A 23446-nucleotide genomic window follows, 5' to 3' on the forward strand; every position below is an offset into this window, starting at 1 on the left:
CCCACACAGTGAGGGGCGCTTGGGGAATACTGCTGGCTTGCTGTGCATATAAAAGAGGTGAGCTTACCCTTCCCCGCATATGTTCCTCATTCTCCCATGCATTTGGGGCTGGCAGCATTTCCAATTACAGTGGCCACCCCATGAACAACCAAGATTACAGATCAGTGGCAAACAACAGCCCCACCATACTGGGGGACTGACAGGTCTCCCGTGTAAGGCACGTGCTTGCCAACAAACCAGCTTTCACCCCCATTCAGAATACGGATTGAGCGAGGATGCACTAAGGGATTGTTAAAATCACAATGTAGTTGTCTCTCCTTACAGAAAAAAGTACCCCATATTCAAACACAGGGCCTAGAGGAACACACACAGAGGTGTGCATAGATTCAACCACAAGCAGTAAGGGTAACACAGCTTAAAACAGCAAAAGCTGGAACCACTCAGGTCTCCTAACAGGAGACTGCAAAATAAATTATGGTATAGCCAACAGCAGAACTCCATGAGGCCCTTAAAAAGAATGAGTTAGATATATAGACAGGAGGTTTTTGAAATGTCCTCGGTTTCGTTAGGAGGAAAAAAGCAGATTCCAAAACAGTATCATCAAAAAGGTCCTGTTGTCATTTACACCTAGTCACGTGTGCATATAAAGCATATGGGTGTGTACTATATTTTATTTATATACAAAATATTTTGGAAGCACCTGCACCAAAGTATTCATTGCGATTATCTTTCATGGGGGAGACAGGAAAGGATGAGGGTAAGTCTGAATGAGAGAGGAAAGGTTCACTTCATATTTTGTTAGTTTAAATGTATAGTTCTGCAAATATGCACCACGATTACAGCCAGGGAAATGAATAAAAATATTTTCATTTTTAAAGGAATGACACAGGGCCTCCCATTAACAAGAATGGCAGAATTCCCTTATGACAAGCCATCTGAGCTCTCTGACATTAATTACATAATCAGATCACCTCACCCCCAGCTTAATGACTTGCCCGTGGCTTCCCACTGCTCATATAATCAAAATCCCTCCCAAGGGTCCCCAAGCCCTGGCCGCCTCACAGCATCATCTCCCCCTGGCCCCTCACTAACTGGGTCCAGCCACAGGAACCTATTTTTTCAACCCCCAAACACACCAAGCTGGTTCCCACCCTTGGGCCTTTGCTTGCACCAACATCTCTGTCCAGGGATGCCTTTCCTCAAGGCTCCTTCCCACCACCTGAAGTATCAGTTCAAGGACCTTCCCTGACACCGAGCCCCAGAGGACCCCTCCCCCACACTCTCGGTCCCATCAGCCTGGATGATCTTCATAGCTCTCTCTTCCCTCTGCAGTGACATTACAAGCCATCTCCTCCTTCTAGGCCCATGAGAGCAGGAGCTGGTCTGTCTCTTGCTTTCCGGTGCCGCAAGAAGTGCTTGGCACACCGCGGGCTCTCAGTAACTCACTGTGGAACCGTGAGTACGTACCACAGCTGGGTGTTAGAAAACGCATCTCCTGACAGCAATATCTGAGCAGTAAAACTGGACTTGCTCGAAATACATTTTGCCTTCTCACATAGGACACAAAATGCACACCACCAGAACATCTATCTGGCCCCAAACCAGATCCCTAGATCATCACCCCCCATCCAGAAACAGACTACCTGAAGAATTCAAAATGAGGGCAAGGTTTAGATTCACTGCGGCTTCAGGGAAGTCCGTCAAGACTGATTTAACCGTGAATCCTCACTATGCTTGGTCAAGGCAGGAAAGGAAGTTTCTCCATGACCACCTTTCCTGGGTTGTCAATCCCAACAGTCAAACAAGCCCTGAGGAAGAGCAGGTATTTAGCCAGGTGGGTCTTAACTGGAGCCAGCAATATAGTTTGCTCCAAAAGGGGGCAAAGGAGGGTACTGAGACACAGGGGTCTAAATAGGTCATTTTTCAAACTTCTGTCTGTTCTCTCAGACAGGAATTGTCAGCTGACATTTCATACGGCTGCTATTGTCTAAAGATACTCAATTTCAGACTCCAACACATGTCTTCATATTCTGGAAGAATTGCAACTCTGATAGTCTGGTTTTCCCATGATGTCAGCCTCAGTCACCTTGGGAGAAAGGGAGAATCTGAACTTTAAAAGGAGGTCAGGTCAGCATACGGCATGTTTTCGGGGTACTTCCACGACACTGACCTAGATGTTATGCAGGTTTTCTCATTGAAAACACATGCACAGAAAAAGGAAAAGTTTCTCGGCTAAAAACGCCAATGAACAAATGAAAGCAAAGGATAGTCACAGTATGTGTAGCAGAAACAGACCTAACATGTGGATTTTTTTTGCCTCTCAAGTTGGGGCTAAAGCGTGGGGCTGTTCACAGCTGTTCTCTCCTGAGTCTTCTTACTTCTGAGCCCACAGTCACAACTGCCATCAGCACACAATGAACCCATGGGGCTTCTCATCTGAGCAGGACCAACAGAGTACAGCCCCGCAATGAAGCCAACATCAGGCTTTGGAGTCCAGCAGGGCTCGGTGCCAATCACCAGCATGAATCCCAGCTCTACAACTCTGGGTGAGCCACTGTACCTCTCTGTATCCATGTCCTCATCTATAAAATTGAGTAGTGACATCTGTATCTCATTGGGTTATTCTGAGGATTAAATGAGACCAATCAGAGAAAGTACTTAGCCCAGTCCACAAAGCGTGGTAAGAAAATCAGTAGTTAAGACCGGCCTAAAAGTTTAACTTTTAGATCAAAACCCTTCAGAGCTGAACAGGAATTCTACAAAAACCCCTCAGCTCCCTACCAGACCATAAAATCCACAGCTATATGTCTAGTGCATACAGGTAGTCTGAAAATATGCAATGAAAAAAAGAAAAGGAAGCCTCCATTGCTAGCAGATGCCGATACTATTTCTCCCCACAGGTAGAAAAATTAAGAAACCAATATGGATACTCAGACAAGGTTTTTCTGATGGACATACCATGCATCCACTAACCATCTGGCATCCTGTTTTTACAGGTCAGTTCTACGAGCTTGATTAATCTTAGTCCCCCATCTTTGTGCCATTAAAACCAAACTTTAGTCTGTAAGGCCATAAGCCAGACTCTGCAGAGCCACAGGAGGCCAGAAGGACATCATCAGTGAGGTGAAGGGCCTCTTGAAGGAAGCTTCCTCCGGACATGAACTACTTTACCAGCAGGGGTAACGTAACTTTTAAAGAGTCTATGGGAGTCAAGAGAAAGAAACAAAAAAGGGTAAAGTATGGTGACTTTTCAAAAGCATAAGAACCTTCAAGTATAAATCAAAACCACAATGAGATACCACTTATGGCCACTAGGATGGCTAGAATCAAAAAGGCAGGTAACAGCTGGTGCTGATGAGGACGTGGAGAAACTGGAACCCTCATACACTGCTGATAGCGATATAAAATGGGGCAGCCACCTTGGAAAACGGTTTGACAATTCTTCAAATGTTAGCTGTAGAGTTACCATCTAACCCAGCAATTTCACCCCTAGGTGTGAAGCCAAAAGAAATTAGAACCTGTTTCCATCACACACTTGTACACAAATGTTTACAGCAACATTATTCCTATTAGCCTAAAATGAAACCACCCAAATGTCCATCAGCTGATGAATGGATCGACCAAATGTGGGACATGCAGACAACGGAACATCATATAGCAGTAAGAAGACAGGAAATACTGATCCATGTTACGGTGTGGAGAGAGGCGGGAAACATTACGCTAAGTCAAAGACTAAGTGAAGGAAGAAACCAGGCAGAGCCACAGAGGAGCACACGGTGTACGCATCCACTTATTTGAAAGGGCCAGAGTAGGCTCAACTACACAGACCGACAGATTAGGGATTGCCTAGGACCAGAAGGGGGGAAAGGCAAGTTGGAAGGAGTTGGAGTGGTGGAAGCTCAAAAGAGTGGGGCCTCTCTTCCTGGTGATGAAAATGTTTCCTGAAACTGATTGTGATGATACATGCACAACTCTATGAATATCTTAAAAGTCATTGACTGTACACTTTAAATGCATGAACTGCATGCTCTGTTAATTGTATTTTAATAAAGTTATGTTTTAAAAACATTTTTTTTTTTTGCCTGGAAAGCCTACTTTTAAGAATAACCCCCATTAGGGGCGCCTGGGTGGCTCAGTCATTTGAGCGTCCGACTGTTGATTTCAGCTCACATCTTGATCTCAGGGTCATGAGTTCCAGCCCCACACTGGGCTCTGTGCTGGGCATGGAGCCTACTTGAAAAAATAAATAAATAACCCCCATTTATGGGATACCTATTATTTGTCAAACACTGTGCCATGCAACTTACCTATATTACCTCATTTGTTTCTCATAACAATTTTATGAGGTAGGTAGAAACATTTCCAAAAACAAACAACTCAAATATTCCTCCAGATGCCTTCTATTCAGTGATATGAGTATGCTAAATCATGATACGGAAAGATGCTGGTAAAACCCATACATGAACAAATAAAAACTCAAAGGGTGCAACTATTTACAGAAAGACAGGAGATGGGGAGGGAAAAAATCACCAGGTTCCATTCGGTGCAATCTCATAGGCTTCCCTGCCCAGAGAAGGCTGCGTGCACTGTGGCAAGTCCCTTCAGAAGAGAAGTAATCATATGTAAAAGCACCCGGTGGTGTTGATACTGAGTATAACAGTGCCCAGTAGGATAATCACAGGAAGGCAGGATAAACATAGAGGAGATGAGAGCTTTATTCCTTGTTCCCAGACTGGCTTGCTTTTTACATTCTCCCAAAGGGAAAAAGTATGCTTGACAGGATTACAAAAATAACATATGTACCTTGTAAAATATTTTTCAGAAAATGCAGGAAGTATAAAGAAAAAAGTAATCATCAGCCATAACCAGCATCAACAGTTGGTGTTGATCACTAGTCAATGGCAAGTACTAAGCAAAATTAAATTTAGTCTGAATTGTCCAACAGCTAACACACAGGACAAGAGCTGGAGACCGAAGCGAGAAGAAATGTGCCATGAAAACTCCGACCCTAGAACCTCAAACACAGCCAGAGAAAGCAAGCCCGCAGAGTCGTCCTCTGAAAATAGGACCACTCGGAGAAGGCAAAAAGCCTGCCAAAATCCCACTCCCGAAGGTGGTCACAAAACGAGAAGAACCCTCTTCTTACCTGTCCATCTTAAACCTCGCCACTTCAAGGAGGGTTCCTGAACTAAGTCTTCACCACAAAGCATAGGCAGCAGCATGAACGGTGGAGGAACGACAACTATGGGGACTTCCAGGCTCAGGTATCCAAAGGGTGACCACACTTAAGGTGAAGGGGCCCAACTCACAGTTTGGGGCCCTGGTGTTCTTAGAGAGAGAACCCTCTCCACTCATCACAAGCCTTGTTCTGGCAGCAGGTGCCAAAGGAGAGGCTCCTATTCCTTCACAGCAAACCCACAGAGCCCTCAGCCCTCAGCCCAGGATCCAGCAGGCCCTACGCAGCTACCAGCTTGGCCTGAAAACAAGAACCAAAATTTCAATGAACATGGAGGAAGTCCAGACTGCAGCCAAGACAAATGATCTCCACTTGCAAGGCCTTCGGAGATGTGCAAGGCCACAGGAGAGCTGCAGAGCTTGTCATGGCAGCCCTTTGCCAAGGCACCAAGACATGAACAGCTGCTCCTGGGAATGGCAACCCACCCCACGGCAGCCCTAGCAGTTTGTGTCCAACAACAGCCAACCCTTTCCCCACCTTCCAGGGTCAGAGCCAAAACCCAGGACTGTATTTTCAGTTGTATCTTTTTATAATAAGATTTTATACATTTTTCGGGATCCATACCACTTTCTTTCTCCCTCCAATTAAAACTAGGTTGCAGCAAATTGTTAAGAAAGGGCATTTCCAAGAGGAAGGGGCTGCCAGGGGGTGGGGTGGGGTGGAAGGCTGGAATGAAAACCCAGTAAAACAAAGACAAACAAATGATCATTTAAAGAGCCAGTGCTACATAATGGTCATGAGCAAATTTCAGAGCAAGCAAGATGCAGGTTCAAACCCCAGTTGTATCCGTTACTCGCCATGAGCCTTCAGGAACACCATCTACCCTCTCTACCAGCTGTCGGGTAAGACCTCTACCTAATGCAGAGTCCAGCTTGACACCTGGCACAAAGCAGGTGCCCAGTAAATACTTTTATTGCCTTAATAAAAGCTACCAAAACTTTACGCAAGATGAAGGGCTTCTGCAATTCAATCTTTCATTCTACAACCCTTTAAATGAGCACCTAGTAATTGCCAGGTGTTTTTCTCAGGAATGGGGTTAAAAAGATTAAGACCCTTAAGGAATTCCCTTGCCCTTGTGAGCTTAAAGTCTTCTGAGGGCAAAAGACAGTCAACAAATATACCAATACAGAAATTAATACAGGTATTTAGATCTATGAAGGAAAAAAACCATGCCACTGCAAAAAAGAATATGGCGGGGGTGGGTGGGGAGCAAAGCAGGGAGGATCTGGTCAGTTATTAAGTTGGACTTTCTTTGTCACCTAAGTTGTATAGCCAGAGTCCGGGAAATGTTTCAAAAAGGAAACAAAAGGCTTCTCGTTCCCATCTGAAATTCTGGTAGCCCAGTTCCCAAAAGAAATACAAACGCCAAAAAGGCATCTGAGACTGTGCTCAGACTGACAACTAAACAGATGCATGTTAACACGGAGAATTCAATTTTCCACCTGGACAAATAGGTAAGATCAGAAAGAATTTTAACACTTAGTGCCAACCGAGGTAAGTCAACAGACATCCTCGCCGCTGCCAAGGGGGAAGGAAATTAGTATGACCTTGTTGGAGCACAGTTTGACCCTGGGCATCAAAATTACAGGTTAGCATATTCTTTGACCCAGACTTCTAGTAATTTACCCAGAAGAAATAAGACAAGCATTAAAATACGAATGTGTGAGGACAGTTACTTCAGGTCATTTCTAGCCCCGAGACCGTGGAAACAACCTACATCTTCAGTAGAAAATTGCTTCACAAAATATGCTAAATCCATACACAGAATACTGCCTAGCTATCAAAAAATAACATACCTCTGTTTACCCAAAGATGGGAAAATGTTCAAAACATGGTGGTAAGTAGAGAAAAACCAGTTTGCAGAAGGGTATATATAGATGGTCTCTATTTATGTAGAAAAAAATGTATGTGTCGCCATGCATATGCATGCATGCAAACACAATCCACATCAAAATGTTAACTCTGGCTCTCCCTGGAAGGCCCTCTAACGATTGCTATATTCTTTGTTCATTTTGCTATTGTTGTTGGTTGGTTGGTTTTGGGTTTTTGTTTTTGTTTTTTGGCTTTTTGGTTTTTTTTTTTTTTTTTTTTTTTTTTTTTTTTTTTTTTTGAGAGAGAGAGTGGGTGCACACTTGTGTGGATGTGGGGATAGAGGGCAGAGAGAGAGAATCTTAAGAGACTCTTAATCTTAAGCCCCAAGGCAGGGCTCGATCTCATGACACTGAGATCATGACCTAAGCCAAAATCCAGAGTCAGACGCCTAACTGACTGAGCCACCCAGGTGCCCCTTGCTATATTCTTTGTACCTCTATGAATTACCTTAACTTTTTACAATAATCACATATTACTTAGTCATGCCCCACACAAATGAGATTTCTTTTAGGGGTGAAGTGAAGAAATGAAATCAGGAAATGAAGGAACCATCTTTTATCACCTCACTACACCATCACCCCATGTCCCTAGGTCAAAAGCAAGTTTCTCAAAATGCCACAGCACACGTTTGGGTTTTTAAATTTTTTCCTCACAAATTCTTTTGTTCTACACTGTTCCGAAGCAATTAAATAATAGAGTAATTTCAAACTATCCTAGTATGACTAGTGAAAAAACATTTTCAAAACTCCAAGGATGGAAAATAAGTGATCTAACAATTTTTTAAAGATTTTATTTATTTTAGAGAGAGAGAGAAGAAGCGGGGAAGTAAAAGAGGGAGAGGGACAAGCACACCCTGAGCTGAGCATGGAGCCTGATGTGGGGCTTGATTTCATGACCCTGAAATCACGACCCGAGCTGAAACCAAGAGTTGGACACTTAACCGACTGAGCCACCCAGGTGCCCCATGATCTAACCTTTTTTGAGCATATATGGATGTCACATTCAGTACTGTGTTTAACCCTCACCCCAACACCATTTGGTAGCTATCAGGGTCCACCCCCTTTCACAGATGAGAAACCTGAGGCTTCAAAAAGCTCACTCATCACCCGAGGTCACAGAGCAGATGAGTGCAGGTGTGATGGGAGACTCTTCTCAGGACGGCAGCAGTCTTCCTGGGCTGCCGCAACTAAGCGCCACAAACTGCGGGGCTCGGACAACAGAAACCTATTCTCCCCAGTTCTGGAAGCTGGAAGTTCAAAACCAAGGTGTGGGCAGGCCCGTGCTCCCTCAGAAACCTGTCACGCAGAATCCCTCCCCGTCTCTTGGAGCTGCTGGTGTTTGCCAACAATCCTTGGAGACCCTCGGCTTCTAGATACATGCCTCTGAATGCCGCCCCTGCTGTTGGGTGGCCATGGTCCCCCTGTGCGCTTTTGTCTCTTCCTACACAGACTCCAGTCGTATGGGAATTATAGCTGCGAAGACCCTTTTTCCCAAAGTCACACTGTGTAGTCGTCGGGGTTAGGATTTCAATGTATGTTGGAGGGACACCTTTCTACCCATAACACGGACCCAAGAAGATGACACTCCTTCCTCTAACACATCCTGCCCACAGCAGCTCGGCCCGTTGATGTCATGCCTGTGTCGTGGAAGGTTTTATACGAACTTTCTGTGACTGTGGAAGGCAACTCTCCTCCGCCTCCAGGCAAGACTACATCCGGCTAGTCAAGGCACGTGCACTCAGGGCCCGCTAGCAAGGCTGCCAGCCTTCTTCAACGGCTCTCAGCAGTTACCGGGGGCCTCTCTGAAATGATTTATTCTTCCAGGTCAGGTTCTGCTCTTGAGTGAAAATACACTCAAGAGTTTTGTAAGGTTAAGATTGCTAGAAAGATGCGGAGGAAATACGGTTCACTATCCCAGAGTCCCTGATTTAGGGTCCGATCAAATGCCCAGGAGAAGAGAGGGAGACACGGTACTAGTCCAAATTTTCCTGGCACGACTCGTTGCCTTTGCCGTCCGCTTAGACCAGACACCAAGAGCAAATTACCAATACTCCATTTCTTGACTAGATCAGTGACTTTTTTTTTTTTTTTTCAATTTCTGGAGCTGTTTCCAAAAGCAACAAGAATATTGCTGAAACCAGTCATCAAAAGCCATCCTGTCGACTGGTAGTACTCAGACCAAGGCATCTGGCTCAGCAAACAGGGGGGAGAAGAAATAAAAACCAGAGCAAGGACCCTGCATGGCTGAGAACCAGTGTGCCCCATTTATCTCGCATGAGGAGACACACAAGGATTTATGCCTAAGAATATCTACTCCAGAGCTCTCAAATTCGCCTTCCAACATGCTGCTGAGCATCATGCCATTTGGAGGTACATTTGGAACAAGTGAACAACCTCCCAGGCTGTGTTTTTGCCTCAGTGTTGCAGAATTTCAAGCCTGTAAAGGTGAACAGCCTCCCATCTGCCTCCACCTCTCCATCTCCGCGAGCTGACGGATGGCCCAAGGAGACAGCTGGGACTGGGGAGCGTTCACGGGCCCCCACCTGTGCTGCAATCATGCAAAATGTCAGAGGCCCCGAAGGAGTGTCAAGCCGAACCTTCAGTGGCAAGCAGCCTGATGGCCCTCCACAGCTGAGGGCAGCGGGAGGCTGTACTTCCCAGGGCCGTACATGGTACACAAGGCTGACAATGGTGGAGACAGGCGTGAAATGCCCTGTGTCATTTTGGCCTTGCCAAGTTCCTCCTGCACTCACTCCTCCCGCACCCACCACCTCCGGCACCTCCTTCCTTCTCACAGTATCTTGCTCTCATCTCCAAGTCCCCTGGACTTTGAGTAACAAGGTTGTTTTTAAAAAATGGATTAAAAATGATCAAAGTACTTAAAGAGACACTGTCCAATATGATAGCCATGAGCCACATGTGACCATTTACAGTGCAACTCATTTAAATTAAATCACGCTAGAAATCTAGCCACAGAGCCAGTGTTCCATGGCCCCATGTGGGTGAGGGTTTGAGGACACTGGACCACCGTGCAGCTACAGAACGCGTCCACAACTGTGGAGAGTTCTACTGGGCTGCTCTGGTCTACGGGATAGAAAGAGCAGACCTCCTGCCTTTCTTCTGCCCCAGTCCCCCTCCCTGCAGCGAGCCTGCAGTCAGTCAGCTCTGTACCCTTGCGAGAGTTTCTATATGCCTAAGCAGTGTGCACGGAGGCAACTCTCTATTGTTAAAACCAATGACAAAAGACCCTAAACACTATTTTGCAGCATGCATTCTTCACCTAAGGATGCTTGGAGATCACAAGGTAAGTGTACAAATAGTGCTTCATTCCTTCGGGGGTCTCGTGGCAATCTACGGTCTCCAGGACTACTGTCCCCACCCCACCCTCCTAGCCATGCTCGTCTGTGTCCCCTGGCTCCCTTCCTCCCCAGAACACTTTCATCCTAGCCCAGTGACCATAGCCTCAGGCTCTTTCCTGACTCTAGCCCTTACCTCTTGGCCTAATAAAAACCTAGCTGCTCCCGGGGGGCGCTGCCTTCCCTACCTCTGAAACAGGGGCAGTGTGTTCTCTCTCATCCACATTCACAGAGCCTCCCTTTCTCGTGCTGAACTCCAACCCAGTCCTCCAGAGTTCTCCTTCGACAACCACAGGCACCAGACACCATCAGAGTGCACCACCCGCTCCAACTCCTTGCCGTCGGCCCCCAGCTTCTGGCCCCTCGCCTTTAGCGACCGACAACAACAGCACCTGCTTCATTGCCTTCATCTCCTCCCCGAATTCTGCAAGCATTCCCTCCACCTCAGACGGGGCACCCAGCCACTGCCTGGCATGACACACGTCCCTGACCCTTGGTTCGCACCCTACGTCAGCCACCCATTTCCAGCCTAAATCCACACCGATACGAGAACCACCTGTGAAATACTGGATCTTAGCATCTCACTCTCAGATTAGTGCCCCACACCTAAGCAAGCAACATTTCTCATCCCTGAGGACCGTCTGTTAACCCGGCCGTGGCCATCATGCTGAGTGAAAGAAGTCAGTCATAGAAGAACAAATACTCTATGATTCTCCTTATTCGAGGTACCGAGAGCAATCAGTTCAGAGAAACAAAGTAGAACTGTGGTTGTGAAGGGCTGGGGGAGAGGGATGAGGGTGGTCGTTTAGTAAGTATAAAGCTTCAGATTTGCATGATGAAGAATTTCTGAGACTCCGTTCACAACTATATATGAATAGATTTACTACTACTGAACCATACGTTTACAATGCTTAAGATGGTAAATTCAATGTTATGCAAAACAAAACTACTGAGGCCACACTCTGTAGCTGGATATCTTAACAATTGAGGTGCATAATGCAGTAGACCACGGTGTTGCTAAAAGCATCCTCCCGTCCTCCGGGCATCACACACTATCCCGTGCAGCCAGCACACACAGTCTCAGGCGGCAAGACTGACGAAGCTCCCTTTCCTCCTCGCGCTGGCAATTCCAAGCTCAAGATTCTTTCCGAAGCTTAGAGTCAAAGTAGGACAAATTAGAGGAATTAACTAAGGACCAGTTGGGTATTTCCCCGTTTATTGTTCTCCAGCAACTAAGTGAAAGCTGGTGGTTTTAATAGCTATGCCTCTCATAATTCATTCATGCTCATTAATATGCAAACATCAGTTTCTCAGCTGGCAATGATTCCATGAATTTTTAATTTACATGGGATGAGGCAGAGATTAAAACTTTAAACTAAAGCCAACAATACAAAGGACTGTGGGGCGACGCTTTAATCCGTACACTGAGACTCTCCAAATGAATTTCTGGCATCATCATGTGACCTATCATCTGGGATCATCAAAGCGACTCCTCTGTGAGTTTTGGTTTTTTGGGTATCAGTAGAGATATACATTTTTTTAATGATAACCTGTTTGGGGATCACTAAAAACAGTGAAGCCAAACACATTTCTTGTCATCAATCTTTTAATCTTAGAAAAACTCCAGGCCACCTGGCCAACACTCAAAGAGACATCAACTCCATAGAAAAGCTACAATAATTTGTAGATTTGTGACTAATATGTAAGAAACTCATTCCAACATAAAGGAAATCAGATTTTAAAAAGCACATTAGAAGAGAGAAATTGAGAAACACGGAACTCAATTCCTTCTGGAGTTGCAAATCAAACTCTGGATTAGTAATTCCAAAATAAGAAAAGACAGAGGGAAGAGCTTTCTCTTTTGCGGGCAAGGCCCAAAAGAATTATAATATAAGCCACATATGTAATTTTAAATTTCTAAAAGCCACATTAGCAAAAGGAAACAGAAATAAAATTAATGAAATAGTTTAATCTAATATATCCAAAATATTCTTTTTTTAAAATTTTATTTTTAAGTAATCTCTACACCTAACATGGAGCTTAGACGCATCAGTCTGAGATCGAGTCGCAAGCTATACCAACTGAGCCAGAGAAGCACCCTGTATCCAAAATATTCTTATATCAATGTGTGATCAATATTTTGTAAATTATTAATAAAATATTTACTTTTTTTTTTTAACTAAGTCTTTGGAGTGTAGTATCTTACACTGACAACACCTCTTAGGACCAGCTACACCCAAGTACTAAAATAGCCACCAGCAGTAACCGTACAGGACGATGCAACTATACAACCAAAGAACCTATGTTCTTCTGACAGGAAAAGGACAAGCTCTTGAAACGTGAGCATATCTCTAGATTATTCTCACTGTATTCCTCAAATAATAGCCAGCAACAACTTGGGTTTTTGTATGAGCTGCTCCTTTGGCTAGACTAGTATTAATTCAACTTTGATCATGATGGTACCATTATTTGAAATTTTACAAAATGAATTTGCTACAATTGTTTTCTTAACTTTTTTCCAACCATAAATTGACTCACTTTAAAAAAAAAATTACCTTATCCTGAACAATATCATCTGTGATATCACAGATTTGAGCTTTCATATTTGTTAGAAGACCTAATGCACGTTAAAATAAATACGTAACACTTCAAAGAAGTTTCTGTGTTCTACCTGAAGCCAACAGTAAGATAAAATTTGTCCTCATTTGTGAATCACTTACAGCGTTATCTTGCAAAAGCTTTCCATCTGGCACGTGCACTCCCAGATATATTATTATCTGAGTCCCCTAGCACCTAATATTTGTATCTCAACATTTATACATTTAAGTAGGACAGGCATCCCCATCAAGACTACCTTCCATCTGGGCACCACCAGAAACACAGCAGGGGAGCATTTACTCATTCGTATTCAACTGTCCAAAAGCCACAGAGGTGGTATCAAACTCTCCCCTTAATGCCCAATGACGGCTCAGTCTCAGAGGAGCCCCCTTAATAATTCCTCAATAATTAATAAAGATGGCAGCTAAGGTTTCCTCAACTACATGCCAAACACTGCTCTAAGTTATATATATATATATTGTCCTGATATACATAACATATATATTACATTACATATTGTGCATATATAATATATATAATACCCCTATAAAGGAGGTGTTGTTTTCCTGCTTTTCCAGATGAGGAAACAGGGCATAGAACACTTAGCAGCTTCCTACGGTCACAGAGCTAGCAAGTGGTAGAGCTAAGATTCAAAGCCAAGAAATCTGACTCTGGCACCTGTACTATCATCAGCCTGGAGATTACAAATGGAATAAAGAATAAGGAAGCTGGGAAAGACATGTTTTATGGTCACAAACTCAAATTCCTCAAAGACAAGGTCATCACCCATAGGATGTAGAGGCTGAGACAAGCCATGTCCTCTAACAGAGAGAGGAATGGAAGACAAGTAGGGTAATTTAGAACACCCTCAAGATGTCTTCCAGAAATTACAGTGGAAAATGCAGCTTATTTAGAAAGAAAGAAAAAAAAAAGCATGAAAATTCAAGAGAACAAAGATTCTACAAACAAAAAGAAAGAGGATGGAAGGATGGATGAATTGAAACATGGACAGATCAGTGGACACATGGACAGGACAGACAGACAAATGAGCATACCAACATTCCCTCCCAACTCAAGAGCGGAGAACAGGGAGAATTATAAAAGGATACCCTATCCGTCTGACCATCCCAAAAGGTGCCTATCACATGGCTGCTAACACAACAGGCACTCTTGAAGTCAATTTGGGTCCTTATTCTCCTCCCTGGGACCAAAGCCGCAAGGTGAGCTACGCTGACAGCCTAATGATGCGGCCCTCCTTTACAAGGTTCCTGCAGCCTGGAAGAACAGCAAAATCCACTTACATGTATTCCCTGTGGGCAGAGTGTACAGCGGCAGCATTGCTGTAACGCCACAGGACAATCGCCGAGGACAGGACGTCGAGGATGGCATCAAACTAGGAGAAGGAGACACGGCGTTAGTGTTTTCCAGAGTTAATAAGGCATGACTGTGAAGACACAAGACACAGAGGCTTGGGATCTGAGCCAGTGACCTCATCATCCTCATGGTGGGTCCTGGGAATCTGGAGCCAAGACCACCCACACGCTAGCCTGGTGGCAGGGCCACGGCTCCGCCTCACACCTCGCGCTGCCCCCCCAGACTGAGAAAGCCGCTCTGTGGTGCAGTGGGCTCTGCTTCCTGGGCCCTGGCTCCTAGCACTCTGGAGATATGGGGGGACTGTTCTGACAACTATCTCCCAGCAGGCGAAATCACTGCAGCATCTCCCCCTACAATCCCGAGTAAGAGATTCAGCGTAAGGCTTCTATGCGTCTGGCTCTCAATGAATGGGATCGTTCTACCTGAGCCTCAGGGGTGAGAGTGGGGCCACCCAAGTGTTCTGGGAAATCTGCTCACACTTCAAAATTATATACAAAACGCAATGCTCTTGTTTGAATGAAATGAGGGAATGTGTGAGGGACAGAGACAGAAGAAAGGGGAGAATAGAGCGGGGTGGGGGGGGGTGTGCATGTGCACCCATTTTTCTGGAGAGACTGTCCATACCTTTTTCAAAGGATTCTGAAAGCAATCTACAACCTCCGAAACATTAAGTTCTCACAGCAAGGGGAAGAAGTGGGTTTGGGAACAGGAACACATGCCCTCGGGTACAGGAAACCCTAAAGCTACAGAGGAGGATGCTGGAGCTCTCCAATGAGTCGCTGCACCACATCGCACTTTCCATCTGGAAAACTACAAGCACTAGCACTCTTCTGAACGAACGTGGGAAAACTTCACCCAAACTTTCAACGTGCCCAGCCTGTAAAACATCTGAGACCCGATTTCCCTGACCAATCCCCATCAGGAAGCAGGTTTGGGAGTCAGGCTACCCCTAATGGGGCTAAGACTGACTTGTCTAGTGCCAGCGGCCCCAATCCTAGCCCCCAACACCTCTGCCTGCACCAGCCAATGCTTCTTCTCTCCAGCGTGCGCCCACTTTCACACCTCCAACCGTGAGGGAGAAACACCAGCTAACGCCCCTCAAACATCCTCTCAACCAGGTGTGGAAAATGAGGTCCCCCTAATCTGTTCTGGAGACCTGTAGAACATCATTGCTGCTTACTTCCACGAAATTGTGATTTTTTATGGAAGCTACTGCCATAAAAGGTTTGTTAGTCATGCTAAACTCTCATCCGCTAACCACCCTCTGAACGGCGAGCCCAGGGTGAGATGCGTGGGCTCGGGAAAAACGTGCAAAACTTCATAAAAGTACATTTCAGGTTACTTACTGCAAACCCAAAAGCAGAGGCGCTGTACCTCATAACGGAGACAGCTAAAAAGAAAGAAAATATTATTCAGAATATTTTAAGACCTCATGGATATTTTCTCTCATTTCTGAGTATAGTAGCATAGCCAATAGGGCCTTTTAAGCATCCCTGGAAAAGTTCCCAGAGAATTCAGTTAAAAATTAACTGTACTTGTAACACCTATGAACTAAAACAGGTAAAGAATGAAGTGAAAAGGTGTGGACTCCACAGTAACAGTGTCCCTTCCCGCCGCGTCCTCAAGCACCACAGGGCCAGCTTCAGAATGAAAATGCCCAAGCATCTGTCAATCAAACGACTGCTAAGACTTTTAAGAATTTAGCAACTGGGAACAGAGAGCTGGGAACCAGATGAAACTATCAGAGCAAAAGTGCCACCATCCACACTGTTCCCATCATAAGGTGGTATCTACACTCACACGCCATTGCTAACACAGGTGAGAGAAATCTCTTGCCCATCAGAGCTTAAAATCCAGTGTAGGCCTCAAGGAAACTTTAGAAAAAAACAATAGCAATGATCTTAAACAAGAGACGTCTACAAATGTAGACTGCACATTCATAATTAAAACATTTCTCCATATTCAAAAATCTATCCACCTTTTTTGGGGGAAGTTAACTGAGTAGCACGTTTACCTAATTCTGTGATCTGTTCTGTGCCAAAGCAACATCCAGCTTCAAAGACTGTTCTCAGTTTGACTTAATAAAGGCAGATCTCCAAATAAAAGCTGTATTATCAAGCATATGTCCACCCTCCAACACAGAAGGAAGCCCTACCCAATGGGTCAGCAAAGCTTTGAAGCGGATTGTCCCAGGCACAGCTATGACCAAAGGCTGACTTGTGGAGTAAGTGAGGTGTTGGTGTGGGGCATGGAGGTCAATACCCATTTGGACCCCCCCACTCAGCTCACCTCATGTCCCTTCTCTGGGACCCATTCTCTGATGTATCCATTACATCCACAAATGGGCCCTGGACAGCCATACTGTGCTTTGTACCCTTGCCCCCAGCCATAACAGGGTCATGTGACCCAATGTGAACCAAGCATATTTCATTTTCTGTGAATAAGGCATTGAGACCAAGAGTCTAGTTGGTCAATCAATGCTGTTAGAACTGAAACCTGTGAACACGGAAGTGGAGCTGGCCATCGTTTGCTATAAACACCAAGGAGCAGGGAGCCAAGCTTAGGGTAAATACAACTCTCAGGCAAGGAAACCACTGGCTTCTTAATGTTTCCAAGCCCTCCCTGGGGGGTCAGCTATATTCCAGTCCTCAGGCTGCGTAAGGCAAATGCAATTCATTAAATTCCTGGCCATCCTTGGTTCTTGCAAAAAGCTGTTCCAGTTATCCCTGCTGTTGCTCTTACGGGCAGCGGGAGGGAGAAGGCAGAGCCAGCTGTATACAGTGACGGGCTGTAGCTTTCATGGGCAACAGCTGTGGTGGTGCAAAGGAACACCGGCTCTTCCCAAAGAACTCAACTCACAGGCCACGCTGACATGGGCGAAAGGCAGGAGATCCTCCGAGGAGTTGCCCTGAGCACCAAGATAAACTGGAGGATGCTGGGCCTGACTTGCACTGAGTACTCAGTAACTCGTTAATTAAGCTTCATAAAATTTTATAGAAACAAGTATTGGGTTGTTTTTGTTGTTGTTGTTTACTTTACAGCCTGTTTTTACAGTATCTCAGCTGTGTGCTTTCTGTGGGTTACTTCTTTATCAGCAGTGGAAACTTTTTAACTATCTTGCACAGACCCTCACTATATACAGCAGGTAACGAAGAGCTGCCCACAACAGAGCTCCCGCACTATCTCTCCCGTCCCTGTCCGGCCTGGGCACCATGGAATGGAGGGCACATCTGAGAAAGCACTCCACTCGCCAGCCCAGAAGACCACCTGCTTTCCAAGAAGTAAACCATTACTTTATTTTTTTTTAATGATTTTTTATTATATTATGTTAGTCACCATACAGTACATCCCCGGTTTCCGATGTAAGGCTCGATGATTTAAACCATTACTTTAAAAAAAGCTTAATCAAAAAATTAAAACATGAAAATAAAATAAAATAAACAGCTTGACTCAGTTATTCGGTAATACCAGACATTTACACAGTGGACTAGAGATTTCAAAGAGGTGTACACCCAGCTGATTCTATGGAGAAACACAAGGAACTTTATCTTAGAGACTCTGGAATCCAACAAAGGAGATGGCCACTGATGGTGGATTTCCCTGACTCAAATGGAGTCACTGTCCATGCTTTCAAACCCTCTCAGAATTATATGGAAAGTTCTGCCTGTGTGAGTGATTCAAGGCTGCCCAGTGGATGAATAGCTTAGAGCACAAGTGCAATATTAATTTTGTTCTATCCCCCACGCACCAAGGAAAATGTGAGCAAGAGGGCTCCAGGTTAACCCAGAGTCCTTCACAGAAGGGAAGGACTAACATGTACCATTTACTTATAAATTGCCTCTATCTCATCTCCTTGATGAGACGGAAAGGGAGAAAATGCCAAAAATGCACGGGGGATGCAGGGTACGCTGAAGGGCCCTCCACGAGGCCTTGGCTGGGATAGCTTCCCTTTGTGAGCAGCTCCCCCTTGGAGAACAGCAGGCCTGGGCCAGGATGACCCACCAAGTGAGGGATTACAAGGCAGGTGCTCCTGGAGCCACAGACGTACTTGGCCAAGGGTGGCTGAAAGCCACCCGAGGTCCAACAAAAGTCCAGCAGTGCCTTTAAGGCAGGTGCACCTTCCACAATGATAAGGACCCTTTCAACCTCGGAATTATGCTGCCAGCTGGCAAGCTGCACAGAGAGACCAGCCAGGGGGCAGTCATGAAGTGAGCTCTCTTACCCAACTCGCTCTGGGTCAAGGCTGGGGCCACAGAGCTGAAGGAAATGGAGCCACCGCGGCTGTCAGCTGGTGGTGTGGGGGCCTATATGACAAACACCACCGCTGCTCTGGAATGGAGTGCCCGACTGTCAGAAGCCTCCAAATTCATCCAGAGAGCACAGCTATCAGAACCCCCTAGGGAAATTTTCAAGAACTCTCTTGCTCCTACCATTTAGAACTTATCTCTACCGCTCATATTTTAAACATGTACTCCAGGAGCCAGTGGCCACCAACAGCCCACGAGGCATGCAGTTACAGGCCATCGGAGCTTCCTCCCCTAGGGAGATGAGGCCGGGCGAGGGGCCTTAACGGCCCTCACCCTTTCCATGGTGAGAGTGGCAGCAGACCGCCATCTGATTACGCTGGCCTCACACATCCAAAATACATGCTTCAGCTTTGGGGCTGGGCGCCTTCCTTTTCTGTGTTTTCCTCCCCTACAAGGCACAGAGTCCCTAAAATGTTCATAGGTAAAACGAAGATCTGTAGTTTTGGGGCCTTCCCAGCATCCATCCCTCATTTAGAGAAGGGCACCCTGAGTCTCCTCTGGGGAGAGGTACCCGTCCCCCACCCTCAGAGATTGTGGTTTGGGTAGAAGGACATCTTCACCCCCACTCTCGTATATCCTTGTCCTACGGCCAGAGTTAAAGGTTCAAGGGTGCCACAATTCAATGTGAGCCAGCGAGAATCTGTCCTGAGTTTTGGCTAAAAAGACTGGGAAGGGGATGTCTTTCTAACGGGACTGTACAGTTGGTCGCACGAAAACAGGAGCTACGGGTAGCAATTCTGCCCTTACAATGAAGCCAACCCAGAGGAAAGCAGAGATGAAGGATAAGAGACACAAATCAGACCCCTGATAACATGGACTGAACCTCTGGAATCAGCCCGACCTGCAGTCTACCCCTCTATTTTGCAAATAGGTCAGCCAAGAATTTCCTTTAATTCGCTCGAGCCAGTTTGAGTTGAGTACATATCACTTGCAGCCATGAGTCTTAATACAGTTTACCTTGTCCAATAATCCCATGTCCAAAAATCTCTTTCAATGCTTAAGAAATGGAAAAACACTTTACACACAAAGGGTTCCTAGTAGGTTTCTGTAATTTATAATAGCAAAACACTGGATGCAATTTACATGCCCAGCAGTTGGGTGATAATTAAAGTCTGGTCCATTAAAAAAATAAGCTATAGGTAAGATATTTCAAAATGTTGACCAGAAGTACATTTAGTCAATGCTTGTGTGAGCTCATGAGTTAGAATGATGACAGCGACAACACAGAGGTGGTACGATTAGCACCATCAGCATTGGGTGTCATGGAAAAGGATGGGCCTGGGTCAGGAGGCATTCTGGCTAGCACCACTGCAAACTTAATGGGGAGGTCAGCAGAGGTTTCACTGAGTCGGTGACATCTGAGCAAAGACTTGGAGGAGGTGAGGGAGTGAGCCATGCAGTCACTTGGAGGAAGAACCTTCTAAGTCATGGGAACGGTCAGTGCAAAGGCCCGGAGGTGAAACACCTGGTATGTGTGAGGTCATTTTGCCTGAAGCAAAAAGGAACAAGAGCAAAGTTATGTGATATAGATTTCCTTGCTGTTTGAGCAAAACATTGAGGTCGAAAAGGGCAATGTACAAGATAATGTATGTGCTATAACTAGCTTTACAGTACAACCATGTTTTTAAAATGCACTATAAACAACGAGGGGGATAAAACTCAGACGGTAACAGTAGTGAGTCTGTGGTGGGTAGGGATACTTAGTGGATTTCTTTCTACTATTTTTGTATTTTCCACATTCTTTACAACCACCATACATGACCCTTCAAATCAGAAAAAAGAAATCCATTTTATCTGGGGGAAAAAAAAGTAGCCAACTCCTAACAACATAGCCGAAGTTCTCAAACAGATTCAGAAATCAGATTTATGAGGCACATCGGGGAGCAGGCTGCATGCAAGGCTTCTGGCTGAAGGGAGCACATACGATCATCCCCATCTTTACTGTCGCTCCGTTTCCGAAATCCAGCTCTCTGAGCCAGATCACCTACGTGCGCGGCTGGCTACTGCCGCAGAAGCACACAGGAGGGCCAGGCAAGCCAGGATGTGGCACATAAGCAAAATGTCCCTCACTGTGTAAGGGCTTCCGCCTCCCGGGCTTTCACTTGTCCTGCACTCTACTTTCATTTATGTGTCAAGGGAATAATAACAGCTACACTCCCAGAAGCACACACACAACAGAAGTCTTAAATAAATATTTATACAGGTCCGGTTCAAGACCAGACCTTCTTTAACTAAGTCACACTCGGGCCAGAAGGCCCATCAGCTGGAAACTCAAATTCAAACAGAAAGACAGCTGGAAAATGGAGTGGACCCAGGCAACCCATTGTCAGGACAAAGCCGAATGCAAATCACGCAGCTGAATAAGCAGCAAGCTTTGAGGGAGGGTTGGGGAGGTTCGAAGGGCCTCGGAAATGCACAGAGAGGGAGGCTGCCAGCAAGGCGACTGTGGTCAATGGCACCGAGGGCCCTCAACAACGTCAAACAAAGAATGCCATTTCAAAGGCCGGAGAGATTTACAGCAACAATGAGGTCCCATCTGTCATTCTCTCCTAAGTAAGGCAATAATTATCTTGAGCCTTAGCACTCTTTAGCAATACCCCAGGCCCCATAACACCTCGGAGTTGCTAAATTATGTGGCCAGTAAAGCTCCGTTAATAAATCAATCCCACTTTAATTAGACCACCTCTGTCAGTCAGACGCCTAGCAACCACCTCGCCCACAGCCAGGTAACTAACCCAACTTGAGAGGCCTTCTTTCCATCGCCCCCTTCATCACGCTTGCGGCAGCCTAGACAGAAGAGCTGGAGCTAAGAGGGGTCAAAATTAATTGGTTTATGTTCAATTCGCTTCAACAGAATGTCCAGTAACTTCCAAACTCTCTCCCACTCAAATTTGTACTTCAATAATCTGTGATAGGATGCTGAATTCTGTCATCACTGCAGGAAAAGACGGAGAAGCAGTTTGAAAAACAAACCAAAATGGCTTCGCCCATTAGACTCCTCATCCTCAGCGGCAGCACAGTGACCTGACTCTGAATTTTATCGGTCTAGACCAGAATTTGCAAAAGGGCCACCCAAGGATAGAATTTCAAAGTTTTTGTTTGACCTACACAGTACTATTCTAATATCAGAATTGGCAACCACCATTTTTAAATCACGAGACTCCACAAATTAAAACAAAGAAGTAACCTGGATGTTTGGTGTCTCTGGGAAACCTGAGATCTGCTGGCGTGGAGCTGTCCCGTGCTCCCAGCAGCACCAGTGCTGCGTCTGGCTGGGGCATGCACCGTTAGCCACCTGCCTCTCCTGCAGCATCAGACCCAGCTGGCCTCCCTCACCTGCCTGGCCACCTCTGGTCTCTAGCTGACCCAGTAGGCTTCAGTGTGGGACTTGGGATGCAGGCCACAAGCAGCGTAAGGGAAAGGACAGTAGCTTCATCTCCATATCCGCAGTTCTCAGCAAAATACCTGCCAAACAGTCATTGTGCTTCCTCCAGTGTTTCCTACTGTAAGGTCTGGCTCTCGGCAAATTACAGTTAGCTGTACCATGGGCCAGGTTCTCAAAACCTGTGTCATTCTTGGAGAGTTTCTGCAGAACCAAGAGTCATTGGTTAGTCCCAGGCAGGCTACAGACGCTGCTCACCCACCCTCCAGGCCTCTGCCAGCCCAGAGCAAAGCAAACCTTTGCCAAGGCCCCAGCACGGGCTACCCAACTTTTATGAATGTTTATGGACTAAGTAAATGATCTACCCTCCCTCATTGGTACGTTGGCTCTAAAGATCTTACTGGCCAGAATTATTAGTGGGAGCATGGTTCTTGCTGAATGTCAATTACATATTTTCCATCACATATGATTTTACTCCTCCCTGTGCTACGGTTCCCTGTGATGCCAGCACAGCTCTCAAGAAAGTAGTCTAGTTTCTGTGGGCAACGGGTGTGGCTGGGCATCCTCAGACGACACTCAGCTCCTGCCCTACAACCTACCCTGTCCAGGCCAACACGAGCAGCCTAAGCTCACCAATCATTCCTTCACTCAACAAATGTTTACTGAGCATCTACTACATGCTGCATACTATTGTGTTGAGCTGGGGATACCACGGTTATTTGCTCAATGATTTGATGAAATATGCCTCTGAAAGCCCTAACTATGCATTAATCACAGAACACTATTTTTGCCTAGTAAATAAAGCATTCATTCAACAGAAAACAGAGATGGGGCAATTGTTATAACACAGAACCCTCACAGTTTGTCTTCTCTAGCCTTCTGTACTGAGTGTGGTTGCCGGGAATTTTAAGTGTGAATGCTCACTCTCAGCCTATTCTTTCTAACTTGGCTCAGCACCTCTCCTCTGCCATCCCAAACCCCCATCCCCACGGCCCTCACCTTGTACCACCCCGATATGATCCTTGTCTTCCCCAACCAGCTTAGGAAAACCTTAAGTCAGGGGTTACACTGTATTCAACTCTCTATCCCCAGGGCCTGTGAAAGCACTAGCACATAGTTGGTGCTCAATAATGTCTTATTGAGCAATACATGTTTGAGCAATCTCTAAACCTAATAGTAGTGTCTGGTTTTTATTTAACATGCAGTGAATAATTCATGCCAGAATCAAAAGCTGATAATGCTCTGGGTAATGAGAGCTGGCAATAGTGTGAAAGTTGCCACCTAATGTCATCCTTTGTCAGATCACTAAGAGGGCCCTTCAT

At 45.6% G+C, this 23446-nt stretch overlaps 1 protein-coding gene across 1 annotated transcript in view; it reads right to left on the reverse strand.

The window, feature by feature from the left end:
• TMEM163 (transmembrane protein 163) overlaps positions 1–23446 on the reverse strand; it is a 220546-nt gene that overhangs the window by 70731 nt on the left and 126369 nt on the right. The window contains exons 3-4 of the mRNA XM_045783199.2: positions 15782–15825; positions 14363–14454 (exon numbers count right to left, since the gene is read on the reverse strand). Of these exons, the coding sequence (XP_045639155.2) occupies positions 14363–14454; positions 15782–15825 (136 nt within the window). The remainder of the gene's footprint in view (positions 1–14362; positions 14455–15781; positions 15826–23446) is intronic.

Source organism: Ursus americanus, chromosome 1 (assembly GCF_024610735.1).
Source record: "Ursus americanus isolate L20-20 chromosome 1, mUrsAme1.1.p, whole genome shotgun sequence".
Classification (NCBI taxonomy): Eukaryota; Metazoa; Chordata; class Mammalia; order Carnivora; family Ursidae; genus Ursus; species Ursus americanus.